The 18,196-nt window shown below is 38.4% G+C and overlaps 3 protein-coding genes across 4 annotated transcripts; 2 read left to right on the top strand and 1 right to left on the bottom strand.

Annotated features, from left to right (window-relative positions):
- Positions 1-4,512: 4,512 nt before the first annotated feature.
- LOC141599093 (stemmadenine O-acetyltransferase-like) lies at positions 4,513-6,082 on the top strand. Its single transcript, XM_074419034.1, has one exon. It carries the CDS (start codon positions 4,702-4,704, stop codon positions 5,998-6,000), a length of 1,299 nt encoding a protein of 432 aa, XP_074275135.1. The 5' UTR covers positions 4,513-4,701; the 3' UTR covers positions 6,001-6,082.
- Positions 6,083-7,800: 1,718 nt separating this feature from the next.
- LOC141608091 (dolichol-phosphate mannose synthase subunit 2) lies at positions 7,801-10,658 on the top strand. Of its 2 annotated transcripts, none has more exons than XM_074427446.1 (3): positions 7,801-7,939; positions 10,011-10,147; positions 10,255-10,658. In XM_074427446.1, the coding sequence occupies exons 2-3, from the start codon at positions 10,058-10,060 to the stop codon at positions 10,405-10,407; spliced, it is 243 nt and encodes an 80-aa protein (XP_074283547.1). In that variant the 5' UTR covers positions 7,801-7,939; positions 10,011-10,057; the 3' UTR covers positions 10,408-10,658. The 2 variants fall into 2 exon arrangements, with proteins under 2 accessions (XP_074283547.1, XP_074283545.1); XM_074427444.1 differs by having other exon boundaries at positions 7,802-7,939; positions 10,003-10,147; positions 10,255-10,581.
- Positions 10,659-11,456: 798 nt separating this feature from the next.
- LOC141608083 (plastid lipid-associated protein 3, chloroplastic) lies at positions 11,457-17,304 on the bottom strand. The gene is made up of 3 exons (XM_074427438.1): positions 16,683-17,304; positions 13,172-13,367; positions 11,457-11,954 (listed from the first exon to the last, which is right to left on the bottom strand). The coding sequence occupies exons 1-3, from the start codon at positions 17,243-17,245 to the stop codon at positions 11,643-11,645; spliced, it is 1,071 nt and encodes a 356-aa protein (XP_074283539.1). The 5' UTR covers positions 17,246-17,304; the 3' UTR covers positions 11,457-11,642.
- Positions 17,305-18,196: the final 892 nt, after the last annotated feature.

Raw genomic sequence — 18,196 nt, 5'->3', positions numbered from 1 at the left:
TCGAAGATGGTGATTGGAGCGGGTGAGCAGCGTGAGGGACTGTATTTTTTGAAGGATGTTCGCAATATTGAGCCGAAATTATTTATGGTGGGATCGGTGGATACGACTGAGCTTTGGCATCGCCGATTGGGGCACCCTTCCACAGACATTACCGGTTTACTTCCTGTTTTTTCTAATAAAACTCGGACTATTTCTACTTTTCATAGCAAGTCTTGTGACATTTGTCTCGGGGCTAAACAAACACGTACTCCTTTTTATCCTAGCTCTAATAACGCTACTTCAATTTTTGATTTAATTCACTGTAATCTTTGGGGTCGTTATTCTGAAAACGCGTCTTGCGGTTCACGATATTTTTTAACAATTGTTGACGATTTTTCACGGTCCACATGGGTCTATCTCTTACGTCACAAAAGTGACGCGCCTCAAAAATTATTAAATTTTTTCGCTATGGTGGAACGACAATTTAATAAGAAAATTAAATGCTTACGGAGCGACAACGGCACGGAGTTTACATGTCTCAAAACTTTTTTCGATGAACAAGGGGTCATTTTTCAAACTTCCAATATTGACACTCCACAACAAAATGGACGTGTCGAAAGGAAACATCGTCACATTCTAAACGTCGCCCGCGCCCTCTTATTTCAAGCTTTTCTTCCTATAATGTTTTGGGGAGAGTGTGTCTTAACGGCCGTTTATCTAATAAATCGCACCCCAACAAAACTTTTACATGGCAAAACACCATACGAACTTCTTTTTAATAAACCTCCTCCAATGGATCATATGCGCATTTTCGGTTGCCTTGCTTATGCCAAAAGTATTAATCGATCCCATGACAAATTTGCCTCAAAAAGCCGAAAATGCCTCTTTATTGGATATCCATATGGGAAAAAAGGATGGCGCCTTTATGATCTCGACACCGGTTCTTATTTCGAATCCCGAGACGTGGTTTTCATCGAAGAGACTTTTCCTTTTCAGTCTCTCCACATACACGACAATCCCACTGACAATTTTACCAATCCTAATGATTTAACACCGATTGATCACGTCTTACTTATACATGAACACATTCCTCCACACCAACTCAACCTTCATCGACCCAAACCTCTACACCCACGACAACCATCCCATCCACCGAGAACCCCACCACCGAAGCCACCAACACGACCACTACCAACACCGAAACGCAACCCCTTTCGACCTTACCCGACAACAATCTCCTTGGGCGCGGCCATCGCATCAAGAAACCCAATTCCAATCTCACCGATTTTGTCATGACTACTCGTCCCTAGCCCACTGCTCTCCACGCCAAATCATCATCCTCAGGTACTCACTTTCCTATTCATAATTATGTTAGTAGCAACGTGGTTTCCGCTAACCATCAAATTTTCTTAACGGCCGTGACTAAAAACCACGAGCCAAGCACCTTCTACGAAGCTATGCAGGATCCAAAATGGAAAGAAGCTATGAAACACGAAGTTGCTGCCCTCGAAACCAATAAAACATGGACCCTCGAAGCTCTACCTCCGAACAAAAAGGCCATTGGCTCAAAATGGGTATACAAAATCAAATACAATGCCGACGGCACAATCGAGTGCTACAAAGCTCGACTTGTGGTCATGGGGAATAGGCAAGTCGAAGGTGTGGACTATACAGAAACATTTGCACCTACGGTAAAACTCGTCACGGTACGCACCCTTCTTGCCATTGCAGCAGCCAAACATTGGGAACTCCATCAAATGGATGTTCACAATGCTTTTTTACATGGCGATTTACATGAAGAGGTATATATGAAACCTCCACCCGGGTTCCTTTCAAACGCTGATGGACGGGTATGCCGGCTCCGTAAATCTTTATACGGTCTAAAACAAGCTCCTCGCTGCTGGTATGCTAAACTTGCCTCCGCCCTAACTAAGTTCGGATTTAAACCATGCCCTTATGACCACTCCCTGTTCTCCATTACCACGCCCAATAAGGAAGTCCATGTGCTCATATACGTCGACGACCTCGTCATATGTGGTAATGATTCTATCATGATAACGCAATTCAAAGCATACTTATGCAAATGCTTCCACATGAAAGACCTTGGTGCCCTCAAATACTTTCTTGGGCTCGAAATCTCTCGGAGCAAAACCGGAATATTTGTCTCACAACATAAATACGCTCTTGATATTCTCAAAGAAACCGGTCTTCTTGGCTCAAAACCCAAACCGATTCCGATGGAACCCAACCACAAGTTAGCCTCCTCTACTGCCCCGCCTCTAAAGGATCCTCAGTTATACCGCCGTCTCGTGGGCCGTCTGGTTTACCTCACTATTACTCGTCCCGAGCTCATTTATTCGGTCCATACCTTAGCTCAATTTATGCAAACCCCTACGACCGAACACTGGGAAGCCGCCTTACAGGTAGTTCGATACATTAAAAACGCCCCCGGTCAAGGTATCATTCTCCAAGCTGACAGTAACCTTTCCCTCACGGCATACTGCGATGCTAACTATGGTACTTGCCCCGCAACCCGACGTTCTCTCTCTGCCTATCTTATTTTACTCGGGTCTTCTCCCATATCTTGGAAGACGAAAAAGCAGAATACGGTGTCTCGATCATCAGCCGAGTCAGAATATCGAGCTATGGCATATACTACTTGTGAACTTAAATGGCTAAAAGGCCTTCTTGATTTCCTCGGTTTACCACACAAACACCCTATCAAACTTTTGTGTGACAATCAATCCGCTCTCCATCTTGCGCGGAATCCGGTCCAACACAAACGGACCAAACATATCGAGATTGACTGTCATTTTATACGAGACGAGATTCTAAAGGGTACTCTTGCAACCAGCTACATATCTACCAAGAATCAACTCGCGGACATTTTTACCAAAGCACTTGGACGTCCTCAGTTCTATGATCTTTTATCCAAGTTGGGCGTTTCGAACCTCCACGCACCAACTTGAGGGGGGATAATAGAGCCGTTAGGCTCCCAGATTCCGCCAACTCTTCACAACATCATATACATGGCAAAGATTAATATTTCCGCAAAGAAATATTTACATTTCCGTAAATATCGTAATTAGAGCTGTTAGCCTTATTCTTCCTGTAAATACTTTTATTCTCTTTTGTGTATATATAGCCTAGTCTGTATTCTTTGTTAGACACAATTAATAAGATACACCTTTCATATACATCAATGTCATACGATTTCTAATAGAGACTTAAAGTTTTGCATGCTTTCTCTCTTTTTATTTATTTTTCAGATTTATTTTGATTAATTTCTTTGTCTTATCAAATTCATGATCTATTATCTGTTTTGTTATTAACCTGGGATTGCATGAAATCAGATGATCTAATTAGCAACTGATTAATACGTTCATGCTGATTTGGGATTGAAAATCTAATCAACTGTTGAGTGGGTTAACCTTGTTTAATTTGTGATCTGAATTGGTAATTGTCACCAGCATTTGTTTCTAATAGCGACACTATCCCTGGGACTCCACTTTCATAAACTAAAATTAGCTTTTTGTTTGTTATTTATGTTTGTATGCGGGTTGAGTAATTGTAACAATTGTTAAATTTTGATTACAAGTTGAAACGATAATGCATGTTTCGGAGTTTTAAACATGGTCTAATCATGTGTGTCTTTGCAAATGATATCTGATTGATGAATGATACCAGAACCTCCATAGAAATTGAAATTGAAGTTCAAATTGGATGATACTAGAACACCAAATACCCAGAAAGACAAAGAGGTAAGGGAACGGTTAAAAGAGGGGTTAAAAATTAAAAACGGTGTAAAAGAATTGTCCACCTACTTAGCAGGTAGTCGGTCAACCAATTCTAATATAAGCGAAGAGATACAATTGTTGGTTTTATTGGTAGTTAAAATAAAGTCTAGAGTATTTTGAGAAACACCACCTTAGTAAAGAATATTCTCATTAAATAACCCTAAAAAAAAAGTAAAAACTTTGTATATACCGCGTATATATTGCGCGGCATCTAAACTAGTTATTTATAAAATAAAGTCACAAATACATGATTGTCTATATTAAAATGTAAAACTGCCATGATAAGTGATGACGGAATAACGTGATCGTGGTGGCAAACGATGCTGTTACTTGCCTAGTTGCTCTTAAAGGGGTGGATTTGGACAATTGGTACCACCTTGGATGTTAAATATACGCCGACCAGTACTCATTATTAACTTAATTGTATAATTAGTTAAAGCGTAATAATAAACACTATTATTTCATTTCAAACGGTCTTATATGACTATTTTTATGTTAAAATATGGCAATTTAACAACACAATGTTGTAACTAGTGTTTGTTGTTAAGTTAAATTTTTGTCAAAAATTGGTCATATTTAGCTATAAATGAGCGTCTGAAGGAAGACTTTTTGAATAAAAAATAAAGGAAGACTTTTTGAATAATAAATAAAGTTGCAGCTATTTTTATAATGATGCTCCGTACTCTTAAATTGCAAATGGCTGCCCAACTTGATCATCGACCCCGGCAAGATTTGTACTATAATTACAGCGTGTTATTGGGTGTATAATTAGAAATTAATTAACCTAATAACCATTTTAAAGTAATTATATAACCCATAACATTAACTTGAGCTTTGACAAGTAAGTGCTTCATAATTCACCATTTTTTGGTATTGCCATCAAATTGTAGTATTGCCATCATTTGATCAAATACTACATAATACGATGATGAACATAGAATTGATCTCGGAAGAATTGATGAAACCATCACATCCAACTCCATCTCACCTTCGTTATCTAAAACCCTCCTTGTTCGATCAAGTCAACATCCCAATTCTTATGCCCTTAATCTTCTTCTTCTCAAACAAACAAACTCCCACCCCGTCGACCATCTTAACCCGACTCAAAAACTCGCTTAGCGCCACATTGTCCATCTTCTATCCACTAGCGGGTCGAGTCCAATTTGATTCGAGTCATATAACCTGTAATGACGAGGGTGTACCCTATCTCCAAGCCCATCTACCCTATACCAGTTTATCCCAAGTTGTTCATAACGCTGACGTGTCCCTGCTAGACAAGCTCTTACCCTCTAGTGACGATACCCAAGGCTACACTAAACTTGTTTTGGTTATTCAAGTGAATACGTTCGCCTGTGGCGGAATTGCTATCGGGATTAAAATTAACCATGTTGTTTCCGATGGGTTTTCTTTTGCTATGTTTGTGAAAACTTGGGCCGAAATGGCTAGTGGTGGGGCTGAGCCGCCCTACCTACGACCTCGTTTCGAAATATGGAGGGAATTTCCACCACATGGTCCCATTGTATCAGGAGAGCTAGACCCGGATCTACTAGGGAGTAAACCGGTAACCAAGTGGTTTATGTTTAGCAAACCCATGTGTGATGCACTTAAGGCAAGGCTATACTTAGACGGCAAAAATAATCAACCATCTGTCACCATGGCTATTTCGGCATTCATATATAGTAGGATTAAATTACTTCGTACAAGCGGGGTAAATAACATTCCTAATGAAGTTTACCATGCGGTAAATATCCGTCCTAAAGTGATTATTCCTCCAGGATGCGATTACTATTTCGGTAACATGGTCGTGAACGCAATAGTGAACCCAAATGATAATCATTTGGAGGCTACGCGAGAGTCGATAAAGGAAATAATTGGGAAAAGTAGATTAATAGATAATATGCGAAATGGTAAGGAAGATTTAAGGTTTATGATGGATCATTTTGAGAGGGAGAGCAGAGGAGAAATAACGTCACTTGGGTTTAGCTCGTTTAGAGGATTGCCTGTTTATGAAGCCGATTTCGGGTGGGGGAAACCGGTGTGGGTCACATCCGCGACTCTGGTGTTTAAGGATATGGTGTTAATTATTGCAGGCGATCCGTCAAGGCAAGACACATATGTTTATGTCAACCTAAGCCCTGATGAAATGTCCAGACTTGAAGCTGATCCTGAGTTTAATTCGTTTGTGTCCAAGTCTGCCACCTTTGTTAATACCAGCAAGCTCTAAATTGTAATAATAATCAAAACAACTCACTCACTGCAATAACTCACTCACTCATCAAGTGTCGTTTTCGATTTTGTAATTGTAGAGAAGTTAAGATTACTCTTAATGTTGCTACTACTTACAAATAATGTAATTCTCATAGCATATACTCTTGTAATTTTCTTATATTTATATATGAATCGCTTTATTGTTTTAAAAAAAAGTTCACTCAATTATCTATTACAAACTTTGGAATGAATCAAATATACCAGATTTGTTGTTATTGAATTCGGAATTCAAATATTTTAAGCATTTGAAACCCCCTAAAATTTGGAATTGAATTGAACTCATTTTCTTATTATTTCCAATCTAGTTCAAATCCTTACCATATAGTAGTAATTATAATTCCGTCACTATTTGATTACGTTTTTCTGTTATGCAAATTTCATCGCAATATTTTTATTTATAATTTTTTTTCCAATCGCACATATTTCCAGTCACAACATTTAATTTTTCGGATAATTCACGCGGTACCCTTAAGGTTTGCCAATTTGCACAAAATACCCAAATTTTTGATCCGGAAATCTTAAAGAGGTCATAACTCGTGTTTATGAGTTTCAAAAGTGACGAATTTTTTTTCCAAATCACTCATCTTTCCGAGTACTACAATTTGAGAAAAAAAATGTCGCGTTTGGATTCCGCTACTAGGAGTTATTGTGCGTCAAAGTTTTTTCGACCGAACAAATTTTGAGTAAGCATATCTCCTGGTCACGAGTTCCAAACTCGTCAAACTTTTTTTCCAAATCGTAGTACTCGGAAAGATGATCGATTTGAAAAAAAAAATCTTCAGTTTTTGAGTTCGTAAATACGAGTTATTGCCTCTTTAAGTTGTTGGGATAAAAAAATTGGGTATTTTGTACAAAGTGGCCAACTTCAGGGTACCGCGTGAATTATCCGTTTATTTTTTCCTAATAGAAAAATTATGAAAATAAATTTGGCAATTTCGACCCACACCCGCCACGTCCAATTCCAATTACATGAGTTTTTGAAAAATCATTGAGAAATTGAAATTCGGAATCGATTTTCACGTGATCCCCAAACGAATTTTTAGAATTGGATTTGGAATTGAATTCAAACTTTTGATTTCTTTAATTGAAATCATGAAAATGAAATCAATTCCGGATTTCGAACACTACTTTACCAAATTTACGTACAATGATCTTTTTTGAAAGTATATATGTTTTAAGAATAAAATTCGTTTTAAAAATAAAACGGGTTAAATAACAACTCACTTGCATAAATGGGATAAACCTTCTACTAATCTCAATGCATTTTTTTTTGTTATGTGTTATACTTACTGTTAAACTTAAGACGGAATATATCAGTCTTAAATGAGGATTTGTGATTAGACATGGCAAAATAAACCCGACCCGTATGACCTGACCCGGAAAGATTGGCCCGAGACCCGAAATCGACCTGAACTGTCGCACTCGAAGCCCGAATTGACCCAACCCGACCCGAGCTTTCATGAACCCGTAACAGACCCGACCCGAAACCACTCAACCCTAAAATGACCCGACAAATATAACTCTAATTGACCCAAATGACTTGAAATGCCTTTTTCTCTCTTAATCATTGACTCGAAAATGACCCGACCTAAAATAACCCGACCCTCTTGACCCGAAACAGAACCGACTAACAAACCCGAAACAGACACAGAATCCGAAATGACCCAGCCCGACCCGAGCTAACCCGAAAATTTGAGAAACCTAAAATGGTTCGACCCGTTAACCCGATTTGTCAGGTCTAATTATTTGTGATTCACGCACGGAAATTGTTTAAAAGAAATAATTCAGGAAAGTAAAATCAGGGGGAGTAAAATCCAATTCACCCAATCTACTAAGCTTGTGCTTCTTCAACCTCATTGATCAGCGCGATTTACCGCCCTTGGACTTGTCTTTCGGTACTCTCTTTTAACCTAATTTACCCTTTTTAGTACACGTATTGTTATCTATCAATTGCATATAATTCCGCGATTTTGATCTAGCGCGTTTTATGAATTCACAAAAATTAGGGTTGATTATTGTTCCCTGTGCACTTTACGATACATGATTCTACTTTTATTATGGTGCAATTGTGTTAGAATTGTTTAACTTAGAGCCGTTATTTTGGGGAAAATCAATAAGTTCTAATATGAAAAGATATGGTTTGGTTGCACTACTTTGATCTTTGGAGATAGCATAAGAAATTGATTGATCATAATTAAAGAATATGTGAATTTCATTAGTCGCGTTTTTATAAAGATTATAATGCCTTTTGTTCAGCATTACAATGCTCGAATCGAGGTGTCGCTGATGAATTCTGCGTTTTGTAGTAGATTGATGAATTGATCATTGAGTTTTTTTGGTATAGTTGTGCATGTTAGTAATTTACAAGTCATTCGGGAATGTGTCGAATGTGTTGAGCTATTTCTGATGTGAGGTGTATGTAACGTATCATTGTCTACATCTGAATCTTTTTTTGTACAAGCCTTTATTAGGTAAGGAAGAATGTAACATCCGTAGAAGTTATTGTTGTTGCTAATGGTTAATCGGTTGATTTAATGTCCTTTCTCTTGAATTTGGAACGAGTCACTGCTTTTTGTGTTTGATTCAATGTCTCGTGACTTGTGGTTTATATAAGAATTACTGTCCAACTAGCTCTCCAATAATGTGATATTCGCAACATTTTATCATCCATTCCATGAACGTATCAGTAATTGTTATCATAATCTCTGAGAGTGAATTTGGTAAAATTAAGCTTTGTTTTGCTCTCGTCCCTTAATCATAACAACGAACATTATCTTAGTGCTTCATCGGCTTTTCTACATAGCAAGAGGGTGTCGGATTTATACAGCAACAGCCTCAGCATTGTGTTAACAACACAGGAGAGACTTTTTCTGTATGACCCATAATGAAAATTTCTTAGATATCCGGCTTTTACTCCCTTTGTCTCATATCATCTGTTTCATCATGTTTGCTCTTGGAGTGGTTTTTTGTGCAAACACATACTAATGGGTATAGACAGTTGGTGATTAAGTCTGTACCTGTACGTTAGAGTATGATATAACATTGGGTCACGTCAGAAAACAAACAAGGGTAAATAGTTTCTTAAACACAAAAAAAGTTAACTAATAGGAATCATGACCTAATCGGACTAATTTAGAATATGCAAAGAAATGGTGAGGTGAGACAAAGGGAGTATTTCTCAATAAAATTAAGCGTAATAAGTTGGTGAGCCATTTTGGCTCATTCCATGATAATCCGAAATCAAGGAATAGTTAGTCTTTAACTCTTGTGTTATAATTGCGGGATATAAGGCTGATTTAGTAGTACTCTCTGATGGTAGTAAATAATTTGCTAATTGCTAGTACTTCCCATTTTGCACAACTCATAAGCTATGTTACTTCGACCCTTCACTCTTCAGGCCATACCTGTGTTGACACGAAACAACATGGATATGGGTATTGATTCCTTACCCAATACTTGTTAGTCCGACACTTCTCCTAGGAAAGTTGTACTAGTGGACCCGCACCACAAAAGCAGAGGAAGAGAGGTTTATAAGGCATTGAGTATTATAGTTAATGATCTTTAAATATTATTTGTCGAACTTCTTTACAATTATACTCAAATAATTGGAATATTTCAAATTTAGAAGTGCATTTTTGCTTTGAAACGTGTCCCCGCATCCGTATCTAAAATTTTTGGTCATGCTGAACCCGGCACATTGGATATGTACTCATGTCCGACAGTCATACCCAAGTCAGTGTCAGAGTAACTTAGCTCATAAGGAAAGTCAATTTGCGTTGTTCTCCTCAATTCCTTCCAAGTTTGGGGTATTAGATATTTCTCTTGCTTGCTCCGATTGTTTATGCTACATTGCTATGTGTTCTTTTTCATCACATGTATAGTTCTCTGGTTAGATGACGGTCTTGTTTGAGTTGTTTTTTATGTAAGAAGTAAATGCTCACTATGTGTTAATGCGTAGCTCTGCAGGAATCAAATTATTTGCTGTAGTCGTGGAAGTGAACAGCGTAGATTAGATGGATGTTGCTGATAGGGCTGTTGGTTTTCTGTTATGCTGCATCAGTTTATCAATTTTCACATATTATACACTTTGGGTCATTATCCTGGTAATTTCAAAATCAGTCAATTTGGATAGTAGTATTTAAATCTATATACTCCGTACTTAGTATCCGTTTATGTGGTTAAGTTGCTGAATCATTGATGATTTTTGCAGCCATTTGTGGACAGTGACCATTTTATACACAAGTACTTCCTGCCTCAAGAGTATGCTATTCTCATCCCTGTATTCGCTGGTGTGGCACTTCTCTGCTTCTTATCTGTCTTTATTGGATCCGTAATGCTGAAATCAAAAAGGAAGAAAGCATAGAGATATTTGGGTGATTTTTTTTATATTTTGTAATTGTCGAGACTTTCTCCTTCACTTGTGAATTGTGATGTCATGTAATGTAATTTATGACTTTCGCAGACGTAGCAAGTATCTTTTGAAGAGGACTTAATAGGTTTCTCTTTTGTTTGGCGTATTCTCCACCGTATTTGCTTGAACATGTAGTAAACAGAGTGGTGCTGGATGATAGCATTAGAAATAGTTCGCGTTATAAGGAGATGTATTATTCATTCTGCCTTTGTTTGAAACAAGCTATCAGGCAGCTCAACTGTGTTGGCAATTGATGCAACTTTCTTACGCATATAAACGATGCTCAGCATGTCAATGTCCTGCATCTCAGAGGTCGTAGTATGTGGTGCGCTTGTGACTTGGTGAGTAGACTTGACGAAACTAACTTGACTGAGACTTGAAATTACACAATCTGAGTACAACTCGAAAGCCTAATTGGCCCGACCGACCGAATCTGAACATGGCTAGACTCGAAATTTACAGGAATAAGTATAACCATTCAATTTGCGGTGGACCTGATTCAAAATAACCAACGAGGGAAAACCCTAATTTGAAGTCATACCGATGGACTAATTTTCACTATAAACATGGAGTAATGTTGTAAAAACTAACTTTTTAGTAAAATTCTAACTAATTAACACGTTTTAATCACCGACCCAAGATCTATATCTGAACGTGATGATAATTTCTGGCACGGCCACTACCAACTACTCAACTAGTCACCATGTAGTCACAACTCAGAAGACCTGCCTCCTCCGGCTCGTAAACCCCTCTATGCTTCTACTACTTGCACAGATAAGGCGTTGCCATGGTATATTGTCCTTTTACATGGGAAGTAGTTTTCAAACAGTTTGAATACTGCCTGTTTGTTATTCGATACCCAATTTTCCAGGAGTCCAGTTTCGAAACCGGTTTATAGGATTCCATATTCGTCCCAATACTTTAACCTTTTTTCTAAGATATGGATGTATTTATGTATGGATGACCACCTTGTGCACGGGATAACACGTAACAATGGCATATAAACGAAACTACTACATACATTTAGAATGTTGTTTGAATACACTCTTGAATTGTCAGAGGATAAACAATACCAAGCCTTTCAAATGGTGAGGACATTAAAACTTGTACAAGGGACTGCCAGAGGATTATAATGACATAAGCTCTTTAAGTATGTACCAAAAGCCGGACAAGGTGGTACTTCTGTCCTACAGCTCAAGAAGGGGACTTCCTTCTCGGACAAGTACAAAAAGGCCTCCATCTCCTCTTGAAATCCGAAGGTCATCATCGAGATACGTTACGATCAACCATGACGAGCTTCGTTCACCTGGAATCGAAACCTTCAGAGGTGGAAGACCGTATAATGTTCTGGAAATACTCGATGCTGCTTCCTGGACGGGATTAAGAAGCTGCTGCAATGGGGGAAGGGTGATTTTCTGACCAAGGATATCCACACTATCTGGGAGATCGAGACGAGATTTTATCTCAGGAGGCTTGAAGGTGGCTTCTTTAAATTGAACCTGCACCACCAGTAAATATCTAATATAAAAGGCCAAGATTTCTGAGCTAAAACAAGGAGAGGCATTATTCACTAACAAAATGAACCATTCCATGCAGATTTATACCAATGTTGCTCATGTGAATAGAGGGACGGGGCGCTTCATTATGCTCTAACAAGTGCAGCAGTAGTCGGTCGATCCATGTCACATTCAAAAGATGAGTGTGGCGGAATTGCGTATGTTGAGGTGGATGTGCGGACATACAAGGAAAAATCGATTAAGGAATGAGGTGATTAGGGAAAAGGTAAAAGTGGCGCCAATAGAGGACAAGATGATGGAAAACCGACTAAGATGGTTTGGCCATGTGAGAAGGAGACCTATGGACGCCTTTTGATTAGGAGGTCGGAGACTTGGAGAACAGAAAAGGTTCCTAGGGGTAGAGGGAGGCCGAGACAGACATGGTTGAGAGTGATAGAGCACGATATGAGATTTCTGGGGCTTGAGGAGAGTATGGTGACGGAGAGGGCACAATGGAGGGAAAGGATACATGTGGATTTTTAGTATTTGATGTTTTTCTGACATATTTAGTGTTTTTATTTAATTTTAAAAAATTAAATTATTTGTTCTTCTCTCCTTTATTACACTTTTTTTACCAACCACTTTCTTATATATTTTACTTGGTTTACTTTTAAGGCATTCCGGATCCTTAATTCTATTTCGGCTTTCAAAATCGTTTTAATCTTTTCTCTCGATTTAAACTTTAAGTTTTTATAAAAGAAATCTGGAATTCGATTTTAAAACCTGTAAGTTTAACTTGACTTTGCATTACATTATCGCTCTCCCTTTGTTTTTCATTTTCCCTTTTCTATTCGCATTTTGAGGTGTGCGTTCACCCATGGAAGGTTCTAAAGGATGATTCGTGTCAGCCGACCCCAAATCATTTTGGGATTAAGGCTCTGATGTTGTTGTTGTTGTTGTTGTTGTTGATGTATTTATAAATATTTCAAGCATATGGTATTATATTAAACTTATCTAATCTTTTTTTTTCCTCAGCACAAACGTAAACCCATCGGGGAAAAAAAATAGATTTTTGGTGTCTCCAGATACCGAATGCCTCTTAGACTCTTACTGCGCCAGCTACTCAGTCATAGTGTAATATAATTTCTATTTCAGAAAAATCATTATTATAAACAGCACAAAGCCACAAGTCAAAGAGAGGTATCCTCGTACAATCATACCTGAATTCTGGAAGGACTACGAACTTCAAAACTGGCAGTTGCACTGAAGGAAAATGTCGCGAAAGGAGTGGACAATGTGGTAGAGTTGTCCACAATACTACTTCCAGTATCGATGTTTTGAGATATACGCTCAACCTTCAACAATGGTGTACTTCCCGCAGCAAGAAGCGGCAACAATTCAGAAGTGGCTGTATACCTAACAAATGGCACACAACCTAATGAGTGAGGATAAGACGACGTGCTGCATTCAGTATCTAAATTTTCAGCAAAAGATGGAGAAATATATTCAAGATTTCCAACCTCACAATTATATGATTCTTTTCTAGTTTACATTTCTGTTTTTCATGTTAAAACTAAGGACTTGAGTACACATTTATACACTTAGACAGCAAACAAAGAATACAGGCACCAACCAGAGCTGAGGTTTATACTAGGAACCATAGACATACAACCTGTAAATAAGAGTGGAAAACGCAACTAAATTATCATCACCAATAACAAGCACATCTTATACTGTCTTCTGTTTTTCCTCCCTCTCTCCGAACCAAATAAACAAAGAAAAATGAATATGTCAAATGACTTGTACTCGGTAACATTTAGCTCCCGCTGTTCATTAAACAAAAATCAAGCTTAAATTACATGTGGAAAATGACAGTTTGTTAGATACACTCGCCAAAAACAGTTGCTGTCCGCAACCCCTGATATATTATAAAGACTTCTAGTCCCTCCAGTCGCAAGCAAAGGCTCTTTCCATCTCGATTTTACAGAAAGGAGTAACTACTCGTAAAGGTGGAACTTTGCTCTCATCCTGCTGGGGATTCTATTTTAAAAAGTCATGGGAAGCATGAACTTACGTAGAAGTAAGGGAGTAATACAATAGTAGCTAATCTACTAAGTTAAATTGACAAGGTGAAGCTCGTGAGTTGCGTCTGCTAGATTGCGATGGGTTTAGAGAGAAGACTGCACATAGCCTGAAACCTCTCCGATAGCTATGATGATCAAGAAATCAGGAGAAAATTAAGAGTAAGACCATCCCTGTTGCTTAAGTTAACATTTACACGACTACTTTTTTTCCTACTTTGGAAAGGAAGAAAAATGGTCTCTTTTTCGGAGGAAAAAAAAAACACAAATTTGCCAATTATCCACTCTTCCAAACAGTCACAATAGCTAAAGACACATATTCGTATTTCCTCTATTTCCCACCAATTCTTACTAAACAAACAATCTGAAATGATCCACGTATTGCTGGACATCACAAAATATGTTGGCAACACATCCAAAATCCTTCATACACGACTGAGTTCCATCATATCCATACTTAAAAGTTAAAAGTTAAACCTTCCTGACAACTTCTCACATATGCCGAAGTTTATCAGACCACAATTGCCATCTGTAGTACTATAAACAGCGACAAGCCTAGAGTTTATTTTGTCAGTCAGCCACTCATTCCTAATGCAGGGATCATAAATTCCATGTCTATAACAGGAAAGCAATTTATCTAATGCTTTAAGCTTTTTGCTTGTAGTAACAAAGAATGAATACACCAATGTCCAATCCAAAGCAAAAAAAAATTGTGTATTTCAAGTCACAACATCTACATGCACTTAAGAGAGTTTTTTTTGAGAAAAGGTTCATGTGTGAGCATATATGACATTGCTACAATGACATTTTCTTCTTGTCAGGGCTTGCTTGATATCAACTAACTGAGCAAGTGAAAAGGTAAAATTTATCGCACAGACAAAAATGGATAACAAGAAACATCCTATCCCAAAAGGTGGCATGTGTTGAAATTAAAATGCAACATGTTTCTAGTTTAATGTTTCGATTATCTTGGACTCTCCAAGCTATCTGATAATTAGAGCATTGGGCAAAACAATAGTATAAATACTATCATGGGTGTCAAGTTTGCTTTCAAGGATATGTCACCTCCACTACCAGTCATGTTACTACTGTTGGGGCCACTAGTGTGTTCCAAAAGACACTCAATGATATGGGTATGGACGTATGGTATCTCAAACCAATACCCCGTGATTACCAGTCTGACACTTTCCTAGCAGAGATATCAAAAGAAGAAGGCACAGATACATGAAAGTATGAAACATATAGTATGACTTCTCGGAGATTTAAAGCGTAATGTTTCAAGCAAGTTATCTTTCCACTTGAGAAACTTTAAACAAAGGTTACCGGATTTGCACCGGTACCCTACGAATAGCGAATTGTTAAGAGCAAATTATATTCTGCTGCTTACTGAAAATACATATAACGCCCATTCTAGAAGAGCAAATCCCGAATCAGTTAGAGCGTATCCATAGCTAATCGGGTAACCATGCTTTAAACATTTCACACTTGTAATTAATTTTTTGTTTAAAAGACATGTTACCATACTTGCACCCTCACTTCATGACAAATCTACGTGTCTTAAAGTTTGAATCATGCTCAAGTCAGAGCAACATAGATTACCACAAAAGAAACTGTATCATCACTGCATACAAATCCATCATCATGATCTTCTTTGAGTACCTACCTAACAGCCATCAGAGCTAAGATACAACAGGACGCATATACATTTCATACTAGTTCTTTCCTTCATACGCTTCTTCTCATTCTCTTTTGGCTAAATATTTAGTCCTCAAAGAATGTGAGGCCTTTCAATCTAAACCAAATAATTAACGGAAATTCATAAACATCACTAAAAAGGGAGATTGCCACACTAACTCCAAACAAAACTCTGCCTAAACTCCCATTTGCCATCATAAACTCTTCAGCAACAATGGTGCTTTAAAGTTGAAACTTACCGAGACTTCTTCACTGATTAAAAGAGCAGTTAAGCATAAATTCACAATTACAAATCCCAAATTTCATGCTCGCCAATCACTCACTTCACTTCACTATAATCACCACTCAGAAATCAAAATCCAATCAAACCCCACATAAAATTACATCAACATTCATCACAACACATTGAACATTCTTTAGATGAGACAGACTCAGAGTAAGATTCAAATTTTAAACCTTTGAACTTAAAACCCAAGTTAGAAGAATAGAGAACATTTTCACCTCATAAAAATTGTATTATCCCATGGCCATATGAGATTGTTCTATGCCTACAAGCTACAATCATGATACTTACTCCATTTCAAACGGTCGATCTCCATGAGATTATTCTATGCCAACAAGCTCAACATTTATGAGGAGCAGCTCCGAAACTACATCAAAACTCATAAACTTTACAAAAAAGCTCATAACGCAAAACCAGTTAGTTGTACTACAACTAGTGGTATAATCCATCAACTGCATCCTTATAATGTTGTTGGTAAATTAGAATTCGGATATACGTTTGACAACTAAGATCATACAACAGTCTTAAGCGAGAATTTGCGCAATTTAAAAATTAGTTAGTAACGGTTTCACACAAGACAATCGTTTCTTACCCAACTTTTCCTAATCATTAAAATTTTAAACACTGCTAAAAACAATCAATACTAAGAATCAAGATAGCGGAAAAACTCACACCAAAACCCAGTTGCCATCAAGCAACCCGGGAACTTCAGTTGGGTTCGGAACCGGGTTCGCCGCCTCGAGCTGGTTGATAAGCTCAGAAACCTCCCCCCGAACCTCCGACCCGACCTTAAACCCGAAATCCGTCCCGTATACCGTATCCACCAAACACCTCTTCAGCTCCAAATTCTTCGCCCCATCACTCTCAACCTCCACCCCTGTATCTATACGCGAACCCGTACCCGTACCCGTCCCCGAACCGGAACCCCACTCGTCATCCCGAACCGGCGGGTCAGGAGCAGTGAATCGGGTCTCAGGCTCTGGTTCGGGTCCTGATTTCTCGCCCCACTCGTCCCGAACGACGGAAACGGGTTCAGAATCGGGTTCTTCGTCGTCGTCGTATTGGGAAAGCCGGGGAACGGAGAAGGTTCTAGACGGGTGACGACGGTGAAAAGGGTATGTGAGAGAAGGTTGACGGTGGTTAGTGCGGTGGAGAGAGAAGATACGGTGGTTTTTGCGCTGCTGGTGGGTGGCGGGGAGGAAGGTGGAAGGAGGTGGTGTAGAGAGAAGAGACATTTTTGTAATTATTTATTTATAAATTATAAATAATTAATAATAATAATAATATATAATGGAGGTAGAGGTGATCAAATGGCCCAAGCCCATTGGCCCGGCCCAGCCCAGCCCGCTTTTTTGAAGGGCTTGGGCCTTTTATTTTAGCCCAAAAAAGCCCATGGTCCGGCCCAAAAAAGCCCAATGTACTTTTGGGCCGGGTTTGGGCCAAGCATTTGGCCCAACTTTTGGCCCGGCCCGACCCATATTTATTAATTAAAGAATATTTTTCTTATAAAATTTGTTTAAGTAGCGTAAATTTTATATATAATTCCTTATAAAATCATGTATATATTTATTGAGATTTAAAAGCGATGTTCACGTAACATAAATCATATCTACTAGATATGATTAAGCATTATAATGTGTCGATGATTGTCTTTTATTCTATTTTTGGAGATTAATTCATATGTATTTCATCATACTTTGTACGATTTTTTATACTAAGTGCACATTTAAAGTACAAGTTGAAGGTATTATATTACTTATCTCGTTCGGTAAGTCGTAAATTTTAGGGCCCAAAAAGCCCATATAGGCCCAAAAGCCCGATTTAGCCCATAAGGGCCGGGCTTGGGCTTGCTAAATAGGCCCTCTCATTTGGCCCGGTCCGGCCCAACCCGCACATATGGGCCATTTTTATTATCCCGGCCCGGCCCAAGCCCGCATAGGCCCGGCCCATGATCAGCTCTAAATGGAGGTGTGTTTTTAATGGGTTTTGGGTTTGATTTTAAAAGATGTTTTTGTGGAGGTGAAGAGTGCATGAGTAACTGTTTTGTTGCTTCTTTTGTGCGTCATTTGCTTTATAGTGTGTGGGTGTGTGTGATGTTTAATGATCTAACCATTTTCAGTTTTTTAGTTGGATACTAGTTTTGTGTCCGTGAAAAATTACGGTGCCGTTTAAATTTATGTTATCAA

This window comes from Silene latifolia, chromosome 1 (genome assembly GCF_048544455.1).
Source record: "Silene latifolia isolate original U9 population chromosome 1, ASM4854445v1, whole genome shotgun sequence".
NCBI classification, from domain to species: domain Eukaryota; kingdom Viridiplantae; phylum Streptophyta; class Magnoliopsida; order Caryophyllales; family Caryophyllaceae; genus Silene; species Silene latifolia.
Note: the sequence above shows the minus strand (reverse complement) of the source record. Positions and strands in the feature narration are given on the sequence as shown.

Coding starts and splice junctions, on each gene's coding strand:
- LOC141608083 (XM_074427438.1), bottom strand. CDS start 17,245: ATGTCTCTTCTCTCTACACCACCTCCTTCCACCTTCCTCCCCGCCACC. Junction 13,368..16,682: donor GATGGCAACTGGGTTTTGGT/GTGAGTTTTTCC, acceptor GCCATTTGTTAG/GTATACAGCCACTTCTGAAT. Junction 11,955..13,171: donor GTAGTCCTTCCAGAATTCAG/GTATGATTGTAC, acceptor CTGGTGGTGCAG/GTTCAATTTAAAGAAGCCAC.
- LOC141599093 (XM_074419034.1), top strand. CDS start 4,702: ATGATGAACATAGAATTGATCTCGGAAGAATTGATGAAACCATCACAT.
- LOC141608091 (XM_074427446.1), top strand. CDS start 10,058: ATGGATGTTGCTGATAGGGCTGTTGGTTTTCTGTTATGCTGCATCAGT. Junction 10,148..10,254: donor CACTTTGGGTCATTATCCTG/GTAATTTCAAAA, acceptor TGATTTTTGCAG/CCATTTGTGGACAGTGACCA.